The 23,052-nt window shown below is 35.8% G+C and overlaps 1 protein-coding gene across 1 annotated transcript in view; it reads left to right on the top strand.

Annotated features, from left to right (window-relative positions):
* The window catches only part of brp (ELKS/RAB6-interacting/CAST family member bruchpilot), a gene marked incomplete in the record, with an annotated part of 771,444 nt that overhangs the window by 736,252 nt on the left and 12,140 nt on the right, over positions 1-23,052 (top strand). Inside the window, 1 exon segment of the mRNA XM_081742418.1 lies at positions 12,803-12,967. Within this exon segment, the coding sequence (XP_081598544.1) occupies positions 12,803-12,967 (165 nt within the window).

Raw genomic sequence — 23,052 nt, 5'->3', positions numbered from 1 at the left:
CACCCTCCCACACAATAAATTAAAAATACGATTTTTTTTCTAAAAGCACAGCAACTCTACATTGGCACTGAGTAAACCACAGCGAACCGGCAACAATCATATTAACAATTTCTTCAATAGTTTTGTCTGCATATTTTTCTCTTAGTCGAGCGTACAAATTGTTTACAATTTACTTTGCTTGACTTTAAAGAGGCTTCCCTTCCTCGTGTTTGCGATAATACTGAGAAGATGATAATTCAGATTCATTCATATTTTCAACTTCGCGCTTAACACTCTTCATGGTTTCAGTTTCAGTACACACACGTACCCACTCTAACGCACGCGCGAAGACGATATTTGGCAGAGCAGTGTTACTCTCTGCACAAAAATTGCAGAAGTTACATATAAGTTCCGTTATTTCTTTTGTTTCATTTATCAGCAGGCAATGAAGTTTCTTACGGGGTAGTTACTCTATTTAATTTATATATCATATAAAAATATTAAGCCATTTCCTATCCATTGTGGACGGTTTCTAACATTGACAAATTAAATAATTTTACTGGTCCTCTGCTTTTGTTATAAGATTTTTCAAGTTTATAATCTTGCAACACTCGCAAGAGACTCGCATCTTAGCTGCCGGCTTTTCACTCCTTTCTTTCCTTCTCTCTTTCCGATTCTGAGTCGTGACGTCATTTTCATAACCCTTTACTAATAAATGTAGTATCATTTATTTTAAATATTGTTTCTGTATTGACATTTTTATATACTTGAACTCAATTAGCTCTTTGAATTGATCTCCTAAGTAATGTTTTACTTGTGTAACGGGAGGAACTATGTAATGTGCGCGGAGTCGCCTGAATTGAAGCTGCGTATCTCGGCTATCAGGATAAGGTCGCGGCAAGTATAGTCACTTGGTTGCTCGGGAGCGTATACTTAAAAAAAAAAAAAAAAATGTATCAATACCAGCAGCTTACACTCTTTGAAAAGAAATCAGTCTGTCTTCGTGTTTCTTGTTCTGGTATAGCAAAATTCATTATAGTAACAGTACCTTCACCTAATTTATAACCAACTTCTTCCAAAGCCTTAGACTTTGGCAGTAAGGGCTTATTTTAATACTTTTGGAGGACAGTCTTACAATAGTATTACTACTCTATTATCCCACAGCGTAAATATTTTTCGGAAATCCAAATCATTAGAACATTTGACTTACGGAGTATGAAATCTTCCGACATGTGAAATCAAGTGACTAATAGAACTACACGTTAAAAAATATTAATATTAAAACATAGATGCGAAATCATTTCGAGATTCAAATTACAGACATTCAATACATTTATGAATGAACTCAACTGTATTTATTTCTGTGTTGAATTGGTAATGATTTCTAGCGGTTGGAAACACTGGAAAGTAATCACCTGACGCTCATCTGTCAACTGTCAGAAAAAGTAGAAGCAAATCCTACGCCCAGTTGAAAATGATGCACAGCAGGGTGCCATAATTACAGATTGTTCAAGTTCAAGTTGTTTACGAGCCATTAATTTATTTTCTGACTTTTCTTTTTTTCATAAATCACATTTGTCGGTCACTGTCTCGTAATGATATACAAAGAAGTTGCTGTTGCAAATTCAATAAACATTATACATATTTACACGGCGTAGCACCAGAAGTTGTATCTGTGAACTTGAATTAATAATGCAATGCAGCTTTATTTATTTATTATGCACTATATTATAAATATGTGGATACGAGTGACCTAAATCTCTTTTCACAACTGAAAATTGCTAGATTCACTTCATTTATTAAGAAACGTTCCCTCGCTTGCTCGTGGGGGCTCATTTCGTAACAGTTTGCGTCAAAGCAACGCAAAATCGTGCGGTTTAGTATGCAATAGTAGGCATAGAACGTATAGAGCTCCTTCGTGGCTAAGCGGTTAGCGTACGCGCCTATGGTGTGGGAGATTCGGGTTCTATTCCCGGCGGAAGCTCATGTGGTTCGGATTCCACGTTAATCAGTAGGTCCACGTTTCATATAGCCTCGCTGCTGAACGGGACGTTAAAATCAACTCAACAACATAGAACGTATAACCAGTTATTGATTTTTGTATGTTTTGCATTGCGTTGCATTTGCTCAGGCTGGTACGAAATAAGGCTGCAAGTGTTTCTCTTCGGCGAATATTTCGTTATATTGACTAATCGATTAATATTCGCAAATTTCGAATACCAATATCAAATTATCAGTAATCAATAAATCGATATTTTAATACTGCGGTATTTTGATATTTTGGTATTCGATTTTTAAAAATAATCTTATACTTTTCGATATTGTTGATATATCGACCAAGCTTCCATATTTTATGGATATCGATATATATATATATATATATATATATATATATATATATATATATATATATATATATATATATATATATCGGATATCACATCATTACTTGGTCCACAGCAGTCGTAGCCAAGTGATCTGAAGCATTCGGCCTCAGATTACGCTGTGGATTAAAACATCGAAGATCCCACAGTCCCACAGAAGATGAGATTCGTTTTAAGGCTTGGGTTAACTGTCTTCAATGTTTCAGTGTTTATGTTCCTCTCGACTTTAGGGAAGTTAAAAGAGTAATCAAGTAAGCCCCGCTCCCAAAACATAATGAAAAAAAAAAAAAAAAAAACAAGTTACTGATATATCTTGTGTAAATAAGTTAACTTCCAACAAGTAACAGTGCCACATGTACATAACGTGAAGGATGAGAGATTGAATATTTCTTGAGACAGTTATTTGCTGAAAACCAATCTCGCTATATATTATACCGTTCTTGTTCTCTAGCGATCGACATTAAAAGCGAGAGTGGTCGATTTTTTTTAAGAGAGGATTAAGAGAGAAAATAGTACCTATTCTTAGAACGATAAATTGATTATCTTTTAAAAAACACTTCTTGCTATCTCGTCATTTTTACTCTATCTAGATTAATATTGAAACCGGAAGTTGTACTAGATTTCTATCACTTCCGGTTTCAGTAGAGAGTTAAGAATGGAGATGAGTGTATTCTTGTGGCGCTTAATCGGCTATAGAAGCCGCTTGTCGCTATCTCTTGCTCTATAAGTGAGCAATATTAAAACCGGAAATGAATTTCTACCACTTCCGGTGGATGGATCACCTCTAACAGCGAGCTCGATTCCTAACTTTTTGACACTGTACATGCTGGCCAAAAAAATTTATCATGATGTATCAAACAGTTCCTGATTTATTTATTTATTTATTTATTTTGGTCTTTCGAACGGACACAAAGACAGCAGATACAGTAAATATGTAAAAGAAGTTTGGTAAACAAGTTATCTGAGATATGTTCTGTAAATCAGTTTACTTACAAAAATATAAAAGTAAGTGATCCTGGGTTTAATTTCCTGGTAGGGATAGCTACTTCCGTCGGATCCCACTTCTAAACAGTGGGTTATCTTTCATATACTAGAAACGGAAGTTAAACTCCAATGAACCAATTAACCTCGCTCCCTTCCCATGAATAAGTTTCCCATAGTCGAGATCCACTTATATACATTTCTTTCACCAGAAAATATATAACGTTATTGGCACCTAATTGATTAAAAAAAAATCGTTAAAGTCAGGCCAATAGGTGGTAGTTCCTGTCTCCTATGCAGGCGCGCACTCAGAAATTTTTGTTCGAAGGGGTCCAAGCTTGGGGGGAGGGGCAGGCCTGTAGCCAGCCCAAAAATGTAGGGGGGGCCGGCTGAAGTTAGGGGGGGCGATGCAACCATATTATAGTTCATCACCGTAGTATAGTTCATTTCACAGTCTACCGCAAAAATTTTATTGGGGCCAGCTAAAATTTAGGGGGGCCGCCCCCTAGATCCCCCCTGGATATGGGCCTGCGGAGGGGGATTCCAATACTACAAGCTACTACGTCCATGTAGTATTGAACGGATATTATTCTGTACCCGAAAGACGATAAGTAATTGTAAAATATTTTCACTTATATTTTCAGGGGGGAAATGATAAAACTAGATAAGATTGTTTTTAAAGGAGAAAGAGTACAGATGAACTGTAAGATCAAATTTTCATACTACGTCAATTATTTTCATGTTAAAAGTTTAATTTTATATAAAATTATGCTTTATATTTGAGAAAGTGTATATTTGCATTAGAAAGTTTTTTTTTTTGGGGGGGGGGTAGACCCAATGGACTCTAAACATACATATGCAAGCCACAAATATGACTCACTCCTTCGCAAAGGAAAGCACATTTCTTGCAAATGAATGAGAACCAAAGTATGTGCAGACTGAGGTTCGTACACAATGCTGTTGTGTTATCTTGCTCTCGTACGAGTTTAACCAATAATAATAATAAATGAAGCCTAATACAGGTATATAAGCTTCTGACTAGCCGAGTGGTAAGCGCGTTTATTATTATTATTATTATTATTATTATTATTATTATTATTATTATTATTATTATTATTATTATTATTATTATTATTATTATTATTATTATTGAATGATGCTTCAACATTGCTCCAAATAGCTATGCTAGTTTTCTTTGATTCTGTTCAAAATGGGGGAACAATTTTACTAATGTTGTCCTACAGAGAGAGAGAGAGAAAGAATTAAAGATGTATTTAAAACAAGAGGTATTAAACTCCCTAAAAAGTGAAACATTAGTTTTGGAAATTGATGCGCTTTTCTGTCATTAAACAGTTATGTGCACCGCCTGGTCATCGTGAATTATAACCAATATTTAATTTAGGAGCCTAAGGGCGCTAAGCTCCCACTCCAATTTTATAGGAGTAGTCACACCGTCACCACCAAATCACTCAGATAAAACTAAACACCACCAGTCTCAGGTATTTATACTTATAAAATATATATTTTGTGGTAACTGTAATAACATTATACGCTTACGAGATGTGTCATTTAGATAGTTTTGGCTGTTTACTTTTCATCCCCCTCCCTCTGTATGCTCCGTATATACAATATTCAAATAAACATATATTCCAAGTCCATTACTGAAAGTGCGGAATATTGGAGTACCAGAATTATTAGAGTAGCATATAAATGATTGAAGTTACTCCATTGAGTCAATATAATGTTTAGTCGATGGATCACCTCATCACTGATATGAGGATGTAATTCCTGGCCATAACGCCAAAAGATGCGGAACAAGTATCAACCAATCAGGAGAAGTTGCCCCAATGACAACCATTTTTTTTTTTTTTTTTTTTACAGAACCTCTGAATTACAACGGACACTTTGTTTAACCTTCGTATATAATAGACAAATACATATGTGAAAAAAAATTAAATATTTCCTCGCCATATCCTTTTCTGTTTGTCTTGGGCTAATGCAAATTGTCTGTTCTGTATACACAGGTAATAGGAAAGTAGAATTTTAATCATTTTCATTTTCATAGTAATGAGTTTGACCCTTTTAAACCGACACATAAATAACCCTTTTAGACTGTTTCCAACAACAGGGCGACGAAAGGCAGGTTATAACAGCGATAGCCACTGTTTCTTATCTGTTGTCCAAAGAAGGAGTTGATGGTCAATTCTCTCTATATATGTTTAAGTATGTGTATTTCAATTTTTCAAAAGCTTCCCTCTTCTTTCTTGTTTTTTTACTTCAGGTGGGAAGAGAAATGTTGTTGTCATAACCCATGGTAATTTATCAAAGAAACGAAATTGGAAAAGGGTTAGGAGACCGCTTTTTATCCCTATATTTTAACGTGTACAATAGCTTGTGTGGAACTCTCAATGAAAAATAGACTCCATTCCGCCTATTTTCTTTTCAGACTTGTTGCAGGTATTCAAAATGTTTGTTTAGGTAGACAGTCTTGTGGAGATTTGTATCTGAACGCAACCATATATTGATTGTTTAGTGTTATGCTACGGTAAGAGCTTCTAAAATATTATGTACATCGTAGTGTATTGTTAAGAACATATATTCAATAAAGGGTCTGGGCCACCGCTTTTAAAATTCTAGCTTCCATTTCTTGAAAAACCATGACGAACTGTAGAGTTATTGCAGAACTACAGGGCTCAAAAACTTGTGTACACTGTTTAATTGTGAATAACTCTCAAATGAATTGGTGGAAACGTTTTATTTTTTGGTACGGTTATAGTTTAATGTTCTGTTATTACAATGCAGTGCGTAATAACGAACTTAGTAGTTGATTTGTTCAAAGTGTTGGCAATTAGCATCAATACACTGGCGATGCCGCCGGAACTGCTGAAGTAACTGTCAAGTTCCGTATCTGCACAAGACAGGGGCATCATTTAGGGGGTGCAGGAGGGGGCAATTGCCCCCCTCACGAATTTGAGGAATATATATACTTTAATAGATTGTCTACTAATATACTAGTACAAAAGGTGAAAGTCTTGTGTCTGTGGTGCTCTTGCCCCCCCCCCCCCAAGCGAAGTCTGAAATGACTCCCCTGGCACAAGAACGTTCGATGCCTGGTCGTAGAACATGCAATATACGAGGCTTTGTCCATAAACATCGTTCTTGACAGTTTGCCCCATAAATAAAAGTCTAGAGGAGTGAGATCTGGAAAACATAGGGATACTCGACAAACTCCCTTCGACCTATCCATCGTTCGTGTGAAAGTTCACTATTTTGCTGGAGATAAATGGCTCGTTTCCATAGAAATCTCTAATGACAGGTAAAATGGATGTATCTAGCACTTCTGTGATAAGCAAGTGAACTGTTCTAACACAGTGCGAGAGTTAGCAAGAGATTTTGCTGTGATAAGTCGTCCAGAACGTTTTTTGTGCACATCTGTAACACAACTGTTTGCTTTAAATTTATCACAAATTCAGTCGATTGTTTATAACGATACGATCATAATGATATTATCAATGATCAGAGGCGCAATATCATAATGATGTAATAATATTATCAATCTGTACTTGTTTTATGGATATGATCAGAGGCGCAATAAGTGAGCAGGAATATAGTTTGTTGATTAGGTTGTCATGGATATATAGTAGGTTGTCAAGAAGGTAGGGCTATGATTGTTATGAAGATAGATAGTTGATGACACGAAGATATATATATACATTCGACAAATATTTTGTGATGTAGTGGATACTTGTAGTCATCTTTCAGAATATAAGAAGTGTAAGCTTCTAATCTATTATATAAAAGAGAACGCACAAATCCTTTGTTACCTCATCACGCTAATACGGCTGAACCAATTTCTTTTATTTTTGGGGGGTTATTAGGATTTGGACCCTAGATGGTTTTTATCATATCACTTTAATTTTTAATTACCAGTGTCTTGAGATAATTGACCATTCAAGTGTCCATAACGTACAAATCCTTTGTTAGTTCATCATAGGTATAAAAATAAACGTATTTATATGCAACCCGCATGACCGTGTCACTCGGCGGGTTAACATAAATGACAGGCGATATAATGTTAACATTTACTGCAATCTACTATGGTTTTTATCATATCACTTGAAAGCGAAAACTTCCGGGGTGACCGCAGCGAAGCGGGGCGGGTTAACATAAATGACAGGCGATATAATGTTAACATTTACTGCAATCTTCTATGGTTTTTATCATATCACTTGAAAGCGAAAAAGTAAAAATTATCTAAGTAACAAAGTTTATTGCGTTCCGGGGTGACCGCAGCGAAGCGGGGTGAACGCTGCTAGTATCTTATAAAAGTCTTGCCGATAATATTATTTAATAATATAGAAATATAGATTTGTATTATCACGTTGCATGTTAAACATGATTGTGTTCCAAATTTATTCCGCCATTGACATTGCACCTCACTGATGCCAGTGGTGCCCCCCCCTCATGTCAATGACGCACCCCCCCTCAATTGTCTATCCGCAGGTGTTCTTCCATGAAAAAAAATCTTTTCGATTAATTTTTACACCCCCTCAAACATATTTATATAGATTTTTAACCCCTCCCAAATATTTCAATGACGCAGTTTGCGTCATAGCCCCCCCTTATGGGCACCCCTGCTGATGCTTTCGTATTTCATATACCACTTCAAGATCGTTTTCCTTTCTTCAAATGTCAGCGTTGCAGCCATGTTGCTTCACTCATGCCATCTATACGAAAGATGATAAAACTATTCTCGGAATGCAATATAACAGAACATCAAACATTAAGCTCTAACGTTACGTTGCCAAAAAGAATACGTTTCCCTCAATCCATTTTATTCACCGTTCATGATTGAACAGTATATAGATTTTTCTTTAGCCACTATGTATTTATTTATGAAATATGAACAAAATTATTTCAGCCATTTTAGAGGAAATACGTCCGAAAAAAAAATACACACACACATTTCGAAGAATAAACTACCATTTGTAGAATTTTCCCTGAGAAATGGCTTATGCCATATTGTATGGTTCCTAATAAAATATTTATTTATGAATTACGAACAATATCGCCTGAATTACTTTCGAGAAAATTTCCCGAAAAAAAAGTTGCCTTGTGGATTGATTTTTTCAATAAAAATGATTAATGTCATATTTTAAGTTTCTTAATAAAATATCTAACTTAATAAGATTAGAGATGCAAGGGCTCGAAAAAAAAACCGGCTTTTTTGGAAAAAATCTCGGTTTTTTCTGCTTCGCTTTTTTTGCTTGGGAAATTTTGGGCTGTTTTCAAAATTCTGCTTTAAATTGATAAACCAGATTTTGTTTCGCTTTTCTATAACACAAAAAGTCATTTAATTAGTGGTTGATGTCGATAATAATATAAAACCTCGAAAATAAACCATGAATTTCGAAAATATATTTCAAACAGTTTTATTCCCCAAATATTTACATTATGAATTCCAAAGGATTAACCAATGTATATAATAAGATTTTTTAAACCTCCTACATACAAAACTAAGCAGGGTTGGCAAGAACCGTGGTTGTTTTTGAAAATGCGAAAACCCCGTTTATGGGGGGGGAGTTTAAACTAGTTTTTTTTTGTTTGTTTGTTTAAACCAGGCTTTTTTGGGTTTAGATATTTTGCTTTATGTATTTATATTACATATTGACAGAAAGAAGTTTGTTTCGCCATGGTGTTATTATGCAACAATGGGGTTATGCTGGAAGAGGTCACATAAGCTTAAAGAAGTCCAGTCAGTAAATTTCTTAAATTGGGAAACTCCCGCCCTAGCCATCGGAAAAATCCCGTCATTACTTTAAATGTAAAACAATAACGGAAAAATCCTGTTATTGTTTTGTATGTAAAATTTAAAGGTCAACATATCATAATCAGTACGCTAAAACTGAGGTATTAAATTACAAATTTAGTACGTACGTATCATTGAAAGTCCAATCTAAGCTAATGTTGGAAGCTACATAGGCAATCGATAAATTTTGCCAATTTCTATCAATATATTTAAGTAACCTTGGCTTCTTTATAAAACAACAGGCATTCAGGCATGGGGAAATATACAATTTAGTTTCGTTTCGTATGTTCAGGCTTAACATCCTTACGTAATACCGAGGTTATCAAGGAGAAGACTTTTGCTTAAAGTTACATCCGAACCGCTACTTTGTTTACGCATGAAAGAAGGGTTCGGCCGAGAATTGAACATGGGACACCTTGATTAAAAGGTGAAAAGGAAATAAAACTAATGCAGATAGTTTGATGTGGGGAAACATCACCATGAAGTTCACACGATTCGCATTTTCGTTCTTTTTAATTTTTTGGTTTAAACCAGTTCTTTATTTAAAAAAAGAAAAAAACACCTGGTGTAAACCAGCCAACCCTAAAAGTAAATACTTATTTTTTAAAAAAATACACAAATAACTAGCAAAATTCTATGTAGTATTTTTCAAAATATTCCATACCCTCTTTTTGGAACAAAATAAAATAAAACATAAGCAAAATGCTTAGATTTATATGATACACTTAAAGACTGCACATCTAGAGCTTTTGGTTTTGTATATTCTTGAAATTCTACAGTTTTACATAACCACCATCATGGTTTATTCAGTCCTCAAGTTTTCTGAATTTTAACAAGAGGGATTCAACATATGAAGGGTGTGAGGTAAGAACATGGTAACCCTCAATTTTACTATTTTAAGAAATTAGAGATTTTCTGCTGCACAATCCATTTTGAAAGTCGGAAAGCAGATTTTTCACATAAGACTATAAATGAAGGATTAAACGAAGCGGTATGCGTTGCTGTCTATCTGGTGCTGCATAACTCTGCATAACTTAGCAATTGAAAATTTGTTAGTTATCATGTTCTTGGCTCACACCCTTCATATCATTATGAAACTCTCCTCACCCTACCCCCCCCAAAAAAAAAAAGGACTACGGAATATATTTAGCTTAAGATAAATACAACTGCACAACAAACATGACTGAGTGGAGCTTTTGCGCTTCTATCGGGAAGTCCGGGATTCAACCATCATTCGACCATTCTAACAAAGCTTTTCTTCATTCCATCTGTGAAGTAGTGAAGTAGAAATAGTGCGTGTACTGTGGGTTAGCCGACTTCCTTTCTTATTGTTTTTAAATCGTTATTATTACTAATTACCAGCAGTGACGGTTTTGCGAAGGTTAGGGGGGCGGTCTTTCAGACTGAAGCCTGTTTCCCAAAACTACTTAATGTCTAAAACAAACGAAATATCTTTTAGTCATGTCTTTACTCATAAACTTTGAGCTCCCGTCAAATAAAAATTACGAATGTTTAGAAAAACTAAACATTAGTAAGAAAAAAACTCTCAAAATACTTTTCTAAATCCGCAACTGATTCTCAGTTGTATCCGGAAGATTATCGCTAAATATATAAACGAAACGAAATATTAGTTATGCCTGTACTCATAAACTTCAAGCTCCTCCCAAATAAAATTAGGACATTTTAGAAAACGAAACAATCAGAGAAATCCCTCCCAAAGTACTTTTCTAAATCCGCTGCTGATTATTTGTATAAATTAGTATTCAAGGTTGTATCCGGAAACTTATTACTAAATCGTTGCACAGCTACAGTATAACAGAAATGTGGAAGTACGGTTTGACGGATATATTGAAAAACGTACGCTTTGACGGATATATAGAAAAACATGTTTAACCTTTGCGCTAGAAGCTAGAGTACTAAGCTCTTAGAAATGAAACACGGATGAAAAACTGAAATGATCCCGAGAAGGAAAAAAATGTCGATAACTCAAAAGTTAAAATAAAGTTAAATAGCCCCTAAAATTGCGCTCAAATACTACATTCCTCACGTTAGTTTTAATTCTTAAAACATGTGCTCCATGCATCTTGCTGGTGAATTTTAGAGCGAAATATGGCATTTAGGTCATGGAATTCTTATCTAACTATAGAATATACTATAAGAAAGCTATTTAGATAGAAAAATCATGAAAATGAAAAAAGCCAAAATTTCCAAAATTCTCGTTTTTTTTTCCCAAAGAAGCCGGCTTTTTATGTGAAAAAACCATCGATTCAAAAAAGCCGGCTTTTTTGGATCTCTAAATAAGATACACCTGAACCGTTTTCCAGGAAATCGTTCCAGAGAAATTGACCTCAAATGTAAACTACCTTTCTTTTTTAAATTTTGAAGAAATAGTAAGTATATACCATATTAGGCCCGAAACCAGCCACAGAGGCTGATCCAAGGAGGGCCGATCGAGGCAATGGCCCCCCAGAACAGGAAACTTTCTTGTTTATATATATATATATATATATATATATATATATATATATATATATATATATATATATATATATATATATATATATATATATATATATATATATATATATATATGTATAAATAAATTCCATCCCGGAGTTTGGAGCCCTTAAAAGTAGCATTATGACAACCCACCGCCCCCCAGAAGTCGGTCCTGGATCCGCCCCTGGTCCATGGGTTCTCTCGGTGTACTCCCGTTTTCTTCCACTTATCCCAACAATCCTTCCATTATCATTCACTTGACTTAGTCATCCGTCCCCCTTATCCTAAGGAGCATAAAAGCTCCTTCGTGGCTAAGCAGTTAGCATTGGCGTGAGTGACCCGGGTTTGATTCCCGGCGGGAGCTCATGTGATTCGGTTTCCACGTTAATCAGTAGGTTCCGTCTGATATAGCCTCGCTGCTGAAAGGGACGTTAAACTCCAAATCAACTCACCTAAGGAGCAGAAACGTGTGACGTTAAACTGAAAGATTTCATTGCCCAATCCAACTACGGGAGCTTGACAAGCTTGTTCTGTAGCCACTTCATTTGCCAGATTTAATGCCTTAATTTTTCTTTCCACCATTAGTGGCAGAATAAACAAAATGCAAAACATATTAAAGAACACTTTTTGTTTTGTATGGCTGAATTTATTTATCATGTAGATAACTGCATGTCGAGTGTCTAAATATGTATATATTGAAGGATTATGATTAACACATCTCAAACTTAAGACAACTGTCATCTCTTAGGTCACACTCACCTATGATAGTGAACAGCAGTGGTGTATTTAGGGGGCAGCTTCCGGGCTTAAGCCCCCCGAATTCTTACTTACTATAGTAAAGTATATGAAATATCTTGCAGAATTTTCACATTTTCAGGCAAAGCCCCCCCCCCCCGAAAATTAGCAAAGACCCCACCCGAAAAAAATCGTAAATATGCCACTAATGAACAGTAATCTTATTCGGTGGCTCAAAACTACAGTTACAACATAAATGCTCTCTACTTGGATGATAGCATATTCCTTTTTATATAGGCCTATCAAAACTTTAAAATAAACAGTGAATATATCCTTTTTGGCAACTAAAAGCTAAATGTATACAATAGTTAACGTATAATAATCAAATGCTTATAATTGCGTTTCAATTTTGTAGAATGAACAGAGCATGAAGCTTATGCAAGAGTATTCGGCGCCTGAGCCAGCACCTTTGGATACGTCACTGATTGATCTTGAAGATGAAGATATGAACAAAAGCACAGGAGCCAGAAAGAAAGAGAAGGAACCCACAGAGAATGGACATCAAGCTGTGACACAAGAGGTAAGCAATATAGATAACTAACCAACTAACTCTATGGCCTATGGAACCCGGAGGCACCATATACCGCGTTCACAAAAGCTCTTCATTGACTTCTGTCCTTAGCCAACGGAATCCAGTTTCTTCTTTGTATTCCTATTTCTGCGAGATCTATCTTAATATTGTCCTCCCACCTGCATCTGCATCTTCCTAATAGTCGCTTTTCGAGTGAACTTCCAGTTAAAACTTTGAAAACGTTTCTACTTTCTTCCATTCTGGCTACACGACCTGCCCACCTGAGCCTCCTAGACTTGATGACTCTAACAATGTTTGGTAAACGGTCCAAATTATGTAATTCCTCGTTATGAAGTTTTCATCATTCCCCATTCCCATTCCTCTTGGGTAACAGTGGCGATTATTAGTATAATCCATATTAACTAGCATAGAGTTTTTGCGAGCTACAGGTCTCTATTTTATCTATTTTTTAAAGACACTATCGTAAGTACTATTACATTTCTACAAATGATGCCACATTTTATTCACCAAGGAGAAGGGTTTTAGTTTTAACTTAGCCTCGACGCAGAGTTGGTCAACTACATTCTCCGGAATGTTACCGTACGTGTTCAGAAACTCGCGGCCGCAAAAGGTTGGAACCATGTTTGGCTTACGGACCACGATTTGGGTACCCCCGAATAAGTTAAGGAGTAGTCTATATACCTATGATGCCTCTAGTGTCGTGTTAGTATCCACTTTTGATGTTCAGAATGAATTATGTTTCTATTGGTGAATCAAAAGCCACCATCTCTTCGTTGTTTCTTAGTGGTGATACTCAATGAATCAAAATAATTAGTGATATTTCTCAGCATGTGCTCCCCTCCCAGCAAAAAAAAAAAAAAAAAAAAAAGTCAGAAGTTTTATTCTTAACTATTTTATTGCTAATTTATTGTTATTATTATTATTATTATTATTATTATTATTATTATTATTATTATTATTATTATTATTATTATTATTATTTTTTACTTGTGATAAGTGTGTCAATATGTGTCTATGTAGAGTATTTAGAAGATAGTCCTGATTCAATTTTAATAGCAGCCTTGATGATAATAGTGTATTATTATACATAATTTTATATTTACAATTGAGGATTTAAGTTAAAAACAGAAAGTGTAACGGACCTAAAATTTGTCGGCGGAAAGAAAACTATTACAGCATTCACCTATAAAAACATTATATATAATGTTTTTATAGGTGAATGCTATAATAGCTTTCTTTCCGCCTACTGCATATATTGTTAATTTAACGATGCATGTAGTGAAATTGCCTTTTTTTTTTTTTTTTTTGGCATTGGAGTCATTTGGTTTCCCTTTTTGAAGGCCCTTTTTCTCCTTCTTAGTAACACATGTGTATGTAATTTAATAATGGTTAACAACACGTTTTTTAACGCCCTAATAGCCGGATAGCCCACTTAAATTGTATACTACTTTGTCCCCTTTCCCTATGGGTGGTCCTGCTTTGCAGAAATATGTTTCTAGTTTGTAAAACAAGATCTTGTAAAACAGAATTTAAATAATATAAGTGAACAAGGAAATATATAATTGCTTGTGTATATTGACATCAAGTGCAATATAAATTTCGTCTTGTATAAACTTCAAAGTATCGAGTGTGCAGCTGTTTTGCAGCATTTGAAACTAATTTTCCACGTTAGTTTAGGCACATGCGTAGGAATTTATTTCCGTGGGGGATCCAGGGTTCTTCGGGGAATCCAAATTCAATGGATCAATTGTATTAAAATTTGTAAAATAATTCCTAAAATCAGACTATTTTACAGAAAAGTCGGGAATTCGGTGAGATCTGACCCTTCAGAACCCACCCTCTTCGAACGTCCCTGCTGTAGTATGTCAATGGTGTGATATAAAGGATAAGTTTTATGAATGAAGTCTAAGTTCGTGTAACTTACATATCTGTCAGCATTTACTATAGAGATCCTTATTTTGCCTGCCACTTGTCTAAAGTAGAAATCATTAGTACGTCCGTAAAGAAATGCTTTTTTGCATATGATTCTTCCATTGGTAAGAGAGAGAAATCTAATGCAAATAAAGTGAATGTGACAGCTGGATATTTCAGGTGCAGAAAAATTTAAGTATATCTGCAGTTTAGTGAGCGGGAGCATTATCAGCCAAGGAAAGCACATCTTTGGTTAATTTGCCACTTTTTTTTTCATTCTCTTTTATAACCTTCGTAATAAATCTCAGGAATGGTCGTTATTAATGCTGTGCTCAGATTCTACACAATATGTTAAAATAATCCCTTTGAAATCTCAAATCCCTTAGACACAGAATTCCACTACTTCATGGACCTGGTCCTCGGTGAATATTCATATTGATGCACCCAATTTTGTCTGTTCACACTGGTCTTTCAAAAACGCATCACTGTTCTACAAACACATCATCAATATTACGCATGTAAATGACATCAGTGGATAGATTTCTGTGTAGCTTTTTTGGAACGGAGGCATTCAAGTTTGTCTGATATCACTGAAGAAGACATCAATTAGGATTTTAATACTAATACGTAGGCTCAAAGTAAACTTGGGGGGGGGGAAGGATCGGCACCCATGGATCGGCAAGGTAGATTATCCATTTTTTTTTTTTTTTTTGTACAATATATATAGCAAGTCCTAGCATTACACGTGGAAGGCCCAACATAGGCAAATGGTTGGGATGGTTGGTAATTGCAAAAATGAAGTTGAAAATGCGTTGACACAACCTAGTTTAAGGTGTATTTTGACCAACCAACAATTTACCGTCATTTATCCAGTAGTTTCGATCTCGTACTTCCAACCACAATTTTACTTCTTTAGTACGGATTACGTTTGGCAGTTGAATTGATCGGGAAATGCTCTGCAAAGTGGCTAATTACAACGTAGGGCCAAATTGAATTCGTTGGGGAATGCTTAGCAAAGCGCCCAATTACATCATAGGCCAATGTTTACAGTTGGCTAGTCTATCATTCTCTTCGTTGGGCCAACGCTGTTCAATTGAGTTGATCGGGAAATACTCGGCAAAGAGGCTAATTACAATGTAGGGCCAACGTTGGCAGTTGGCTAGCCTACCGTTTCACTGCGTTAGGCCAACGTAGGACCAGCATTGGCAATTGGCTAGCCGACAATTTCCCACTGTTAGGCTTACTGTCTGTCCTGCTAAGGAATGCCGTAGTATTTATTTGAACAGATGCAGGGAGTTCATGCAGGATGGCTAAAATTCGATCAGAAATTAATGCATGAAGAGCACTCCATCTGTCCGAGAGCAATAGATACCTTCCTTTTCTCATTATGTCGTCATTAATGGATAGTTACCTTACTTTTGACTCGCCCTCAATTCTTACACGTCCTCACTTGAATAATTAGTTTCAGGTTTTAATATTACTGTAGAATAAACCCCACAAACAGATTTTATTTGATCATACATCTGTGTGGGGTTTTACCTTACAGATGTAAGAAATAGATTTCAGTCTTTGTTTTATAGTATCTTTCTGAATTAGACTTGTAAAACATAGAGTTGAAAACAAGACGAGACAGACAATTTTCTCGACGACATTCGAGATGAGACATTCTCTACTTTTATCTTGTGCACATTTCAACAAAACAAATTCTTGTATAATTAGATTTGCACATACCTAGGGTATATAGATGTGGGCAGAATACAGCAATCGAAGTTTCGTAGCGGAGTGCCACCATAATCAGGACAAAAACTTGTTAATATGCCCTCGAAAATTCACAGAGCTTTGTTTTCGTGAACTTTCTCTCGATATTTTGCCATTTCTTAACAACAAAAACGAAAGATGTGGGCATTTGTTTTGCTTATATATGCCACACTTGTGGGAGGAATTATGAACATAAAAAAAAACATAATGCTTTAACCCAAATTAAACGGAGTTAAAGTTCTCTGTACGGATAAGAAAGATGATGCTGATAGAGGATTGAGGCGGGGTGAGCTTGAGCTAATCAACAAGATACTTTCTTGGTAATTAGCGTTTCAATTTCTAGATTCTTAAAAAGAAAGGTAGATTGTCTTCATTTTGGTGAAGACTTTCAAGGAGGGTGGGGGAGAAGTGATGGAAGGATGCAGCGTAAACTCAAGTTCTTTATACACTGTCTTTCCTAATCTACTGTGTGGTCATGTATGTAAGACCTTCACAATCAACAAGTAATCTGATCCTATGATTTGTCAGTCAGTAAACATACCAGCGGCATCATTAGTGACAGTCATTTGTTTCCTCTCTGGGTAATGTTTAAAGTTGTTACACTTATGGTTCAGACCTCCAACGATGCCAGTTACTATTTGAAATACCACTGTCATTTTTTTTCTTTTTCCCCTTTTTCGAAACTTTTTTTTTTTTTAATGTAGCTTTAGTTGTACTTCCTATACGAACTTGGAATAATATAAATTATAAGTCTTGATGTGTGGTTCTACTAGTTCGTTTCACAGTCATTTGTTTTTCCAAGAGTGTTCATTTTCTTGCCGCAGCGACATATATAATGTGTCTTGACTTACTAGTATTTAAAGGATATAAATTTAATTCTATGTCATTTTCACAACCAATGCAACATGTCTATTAAGGATCACAAATTGATTCTACGTAGAAGAATTTTCTTTTCTTGGGTTTCCTCTTTTTCTTTTTCTTTTTTTCTTTTTTTTTAGCATTTATTTGGTTCCTTGTAATATAAACAACGGAAGAGGTTTGTTTCTTGTTTGGTTTGATTTTCTTATGTTTGAATTTGTTGTTAAACTACAAGCAGATATATATTGAACAAACCTGAATTGGAAATAATTGTGTATACTCTCTTTTCTTTCACTTTACATCCAAACATTCCTGTACATTGATTCAAAAATAAAGAAATTGAAATTATAAAAAAAATGGTGTTTAATAGACTGTATCATTGTAATGAACAGTAGCTTGTAGTCATTAAAGTTTTCCGATCATTTAACAAGGAACTGGTTACTGTCACGTGTCTATGGTAAGACATTAGTGAATATGAGACTACGGATATACATGGAACTTAATTTTTTGAGAGTCTTAACCTGTCGAACTTTTATTCAAACTGGTTTGAGTTGACAAATTGTTATCCTGGACTCCCCCGTAGTCTCATTACTAAAACAGTGAGCGATTCCGTTTTCCACAAACTTTACTCGACTTCTTGCTCGCCGATTTCAATAGAACTCAATTCATTCGACCTCAATGGAACTCTCCTAGCTAACTTCCGTGGAAGTACCGTTCACTCGATTTCTTGATAACCAACCTCAGTGGAATCCGTGTCACGTTGTAACAGCCAAGCTGGGTAATGTTACCATTACCGTCCCTTCCCAGAAAAACTATATCTTTGAAAATCAGAAAAGAAAGTTTTACGTTCCCTTCCCTCTACTATAACAAGTAGCCCCTCCGAGAAGAGTTTCCCGGCCAGGTATATGGTTCACAACGCCGCTTAGCGCACGTAAAAATGTAGGCTACTGAAAAAGAATGGTATGCTAAAGCTCAACAAATAATAATATGTCTTCAAAGGTTGCAGGAACATAATAACACTACTTGATAAACAACACAAAAAGAATTCAGATAACATTAACAAATTTTATTTTTAATAAAACGAAAAAAAAATATATCTACGTAATGTTGAATAGAACAACGAATTTGTGAACTTCGAAAAAGTTTTGTCCGATTTTGAAAAATATTTTCAACCACTAGTAGATTTAAATAAATTCGATTCATGCAAAAACCATAAGAAATTTATAATTACTGAAAAAATCATCAGGCACATGATGTATGAAGTAAAATTCCAAGATGGCTCTTGCCTTACAACAAGTCATATTCAACGCGAACCATATTTGAAATATAATTATTTATATCACAGGAATTCAATAACAATATTTGAACTGATGGTTCAATTAGAATATATAAAAATTTTCTATCTACATGTTTTTTTTATATACTCACGGAAAACCGATAATATGATTTTAAATTCACAAATAAAATATACTACACACAATATTAAATATGGTATTACACATACCTCGCGAAGAGAACAAGTGACGGACCCAATCACTTATTTTCAAGGCTCCTTCATCGGAAGGATAAACAACTAATCAAATTCAAGTATAACAATCACATGACATTTTGACAAAAGACTCCAACCATAATACCAGATCATTTAAATTAAGAAAACACCAAACTCTATATCCCAATAAATATACTGTAGTGGAATACAGGAAGGAAAAAGAAGGATGAATAGGTTACCGGAAAAAAAAATATAGAAGGAAACAGCGCTCTTTCTAATTTAAATTAAATCCCTTTTGCATTCATTTTACTCTATAATGCCAATAAATACGCAGAAGTAAAGATCACTACGGCACAACGTGATCTCTCGCTAGTTGACTTAAAGTAAAATTTACACTCACTCTATCTCTCACTAGTCGATCTCAGTGTCACACCGTGCTCGTGGGTTTTCTCGGGGTTCTCCCGTTTCCTCCCACTTTCTTCATTCCACCATTTCACTCATCTCTCATAATCACCGTCTCCTTTAGCCTAACCGGCATAACCGTGGGACGTAAAACTTAAAGATTTCATTTCATTTTTCGATCTCAGTGTCAGTGGAACTTAGGCTCAATCGATCTCTCGCTTGCTCTATCTTTCTCTCTATTGAACCTCCGTGAATTTCGTGCTCATTCGAACTCTTGCTAACCATTCTCAGTGGAACTCAGGCTATTCGATTTCTTGCTATCCAACCTCAGTGGAATTCGCAGTCACTCGATTTCTCGCTAGCAGTCCTCAGTGGAGCTCGCGCTCAATCGATCTTTCGCTAGCCTATCTTAATGGAAGTTGCTTTTGTTCGATCTCTCGCTGGCTGACCTCGATAGGACTCATACGGTATTCATTTGATTTCTTCCTTGCTCATCTCAGTGGAACTCGCGCTCAATCGATCTCTCGTTAGGCAAATTTAGTTGAATTTGCGCTAACTTTTCCCCTCGCTAGTCAACTTCAGTGGAATTCGAGTTCACTCGATCTCTCGCTAGCTGACTTCAATGAAATTCTCGCTTGCTCGGTCTCTCTCTCTACCCAACCTCCGTGAATCTCGCACTTACTCAAGTCTTGCTAATCATTCGCAAAGGAACTCGGGCTTACTCGATTTGTGGCTAGCCAACCTCAGTGGAATTCATACTCAGTCGATCTCTCGCTACTTCAGTGAAATTCACACTTACTCGATCTCTTGCTAACTAACCTCAGTGGAATCTCGCTCACCCGATCTCTCGCAACCCTTCCTCAGTGGAACCCGCGTTCAATCAATCTCTCGCTAGCCGATCTCAATGGAACTTGACCTTGTTTGATCTCTCGCTAGCCGATCTCAATGAAACTTGATCTTGTTTGATCTCTCGCTGGCTAACCCCGATATGACTCGCATTCACTTGATCCTTCTCTAGATGATCTCAGTGGAACAGGCGCTCAATGAATCTCTCTTTAGCCTTAATAGAGTTTACGCTCACTTGATGCCACGCTAACCGATCTCAATGGTGCTTGCACTCCCTGACCTCAATAAACTCCCGCTCAAGCGAACTCGTTCTTGCCGTTGTCAATAGGACTAGCACTCTAACGAATTCTCATTCGCTAACTTCAATAGAACCAGAGCTCGATGATTTTTAATGAAGCTTATGTTCAGTAATTGAAGAACTCACAAGTTTGTATACATTTGGCTAGATTGCTCGTTTTCTTTGTGCCTGATTGGTGGCTCAAATCCTACACGAGGTACAACCCTCGGATACAAATTTCCAACCCTTCGTTGAGAATTACCTCTCCATTTCCTCATTTTCGTCACCTGGCACCTAGTGACGATCTGGCATCTAGTGATTATATGTTTCTAACGTTGGAGGCCGCGGTCACTTAGTGAAGAGCGTCCACCTCTGGTATGTGGTCCTTGGTTCGATCCCAGTCCGCACCAAGTAAACTTTAAGGTGGACAACCTCCATGTGTGTGGGGAAGGGGGTTCCCGGAGTTCTCCCATTTTCTCCCACGTACTTCAATCCACCGTTATCATTAGTATCGATAATAGTAAGAAAGATACTTATTTAAAGAGTTTTGTGTTGAGTATAGCCTTATTTGTACCAGAGCCATGGAACTTTGAAAATCGAGATATAATGTTGATTGGCTGGAATTTTAATGACTCTTTATCAGCACTACTACTCTGGTTTGCATTTTAGGAAAGCGTTTTCATTGGGAATCGAACTCGAATCCATGGACACAGAGCACATGTATTAGTCACTTGGCCACAAAATGTCTTATGTAGTGTTAAGCTGATAAAATATTAATTACGCAATGAACAGAAAAAAGAAACAGTAGAGAAATATCAAAGGAACCGAGATGGAGTGCACTTTGGTCTCTATAGAGAGAATAAATAGTAGCAAAAGATCAACCATTTAGTTCGTCATTAAGAATGGAGTTATTGATAACGACTATTTGATCATTCGGGAGGCTGCGGTGGCTCAGTGGTAGAGCGTTCACCTCTGGTGCGCGGGGTTCTTGGTTCGATCCCAGCTCGCGCCAAGTGAGCTTTATGGTGGACAAACACCGTGTGCGTGGGTTTTCTCGGGGTTATCCCGTTTCCTCCCACTTTCTTCACTCCACTATTTCATTCATTTCTCACCATCACCGTCTCCGTTAGCCTAGCCGGCATAATCGTGGGATGTAAAACTTAAAGGTTTCATTTCAAAAGATTTCATTTTGAACATTCGAATATTCGAGTTATTCGGAGAACTATTAGTTATTGCTCAAGCACTACTTGTTATTGGAATAGTTATTCAAACAACTATTCGTTATTGAAATAGTTATTCGAAATAGTTGTTCGTTATTAAAATAATTATTCAATCAAGTATTCGTTACTGAAATAGTTATTTAGACAATTATTCGTTATTGAAATATTCAAACAGTAACTCGTTCTTGAAATAGTTATTCAAACATTTGTTCGTTTTTGGAATAGTTACTCAGTCAACTATTCGTTAATGCAACAGTTACACAAACAGCCATTCGTTATTAAAACAGTAATCCAAACAATTTTCGTTATTAGAATAATTATCCAAACGATTATTCGTTTTTCGAATAGTTATTCAAATAAATATTCGTTATTAGTAGAGACCGGATGTTAGGCAAAATGCCTATTCTTTAATATTAAAGATATGATGAAATATAAAGTTTTAAAGTTTATATAGGGGTTTGTAGTTTCAATTTAAGCAAATTTTATTTTGCCTATTTTGCCTATTTCGCCCCTTCCTGCCTAAATAATTGCTTTAGTGCCTAATGTTGCCTATTCTATGCATTTTTTGAAAATAAGATTTGAGATGAAATGAAATCTTTAAGTATTACGTCCTACTGTTATGCCGGCTAGGCTAAAGGACACGGTGATGATAAGAAATGAATGAGATGGTGGAATGAAAAATGTGGGACGAAACCGGAAAACCTAGAGGAAAGCACACATGCGGTGTTTGTCCACCTGAAAGTTCATTTGGCGTGAGCGGGGATCGAACCAGGGACCAGAAGTGAATGCTCTACCACTGAGCTACCACGGCCCCAAAAATAAGACTTTATTGGGAAAAGTAAAATAAGAATTTATTGCGAAAAGTAAATTTAGTACCGGTATTTTAGGAAAGGGTTCTGCATCCCGAGAAATATAAGTGCTGTTTGTAGTGATAAAATGCCGTAAAACTTTGTATTGCTATGTGCACTGATAAAGTGCTGTAAAACTTTGAACTGTTGTGTGTACTGATAAAATGTGTAAAATTTGGACTAATATGTAGTGATAAAGTGCTGTATAGAATGTATTTATCAAATATACATGGAATACATGTCAAACTTCGTTGTTATACATACAGTTTCAGTAAAATAAGACATTAACAAACAGGTATGTTTCTATATTCTTTGAACATTAACTAATGACTTGAATTTATATTTTAATTGTATTGAGTATTTTCTTCATTACTTCAAGTTATATTTGTGTGCCTATTTTACTGCCTTTTTTGTAAATGCTAAGTGCCTATTTGCCTGCCTATTTTCCAGGTTTTTAATGCCTA

The sequence above is a fragment of the Thermobia domestica genome, chromosome 16, assembly GCF_964235325.1.
Source record: "Thermobia domestica chromosome 16, izTheDome1.hap1.1, whole genome shotgun sequence".
NCBI lineage: Eukaryota > Metazoa > Arthropoda > Insecta > Zygentoma > Lepismatidae > Thermobia > Thermobia domestica.
The sequence above is the reverse complement of the archived record's forward strand: the minus strand, read 5'-3'. Positions and strand labels throughout refer to the sequence as shown.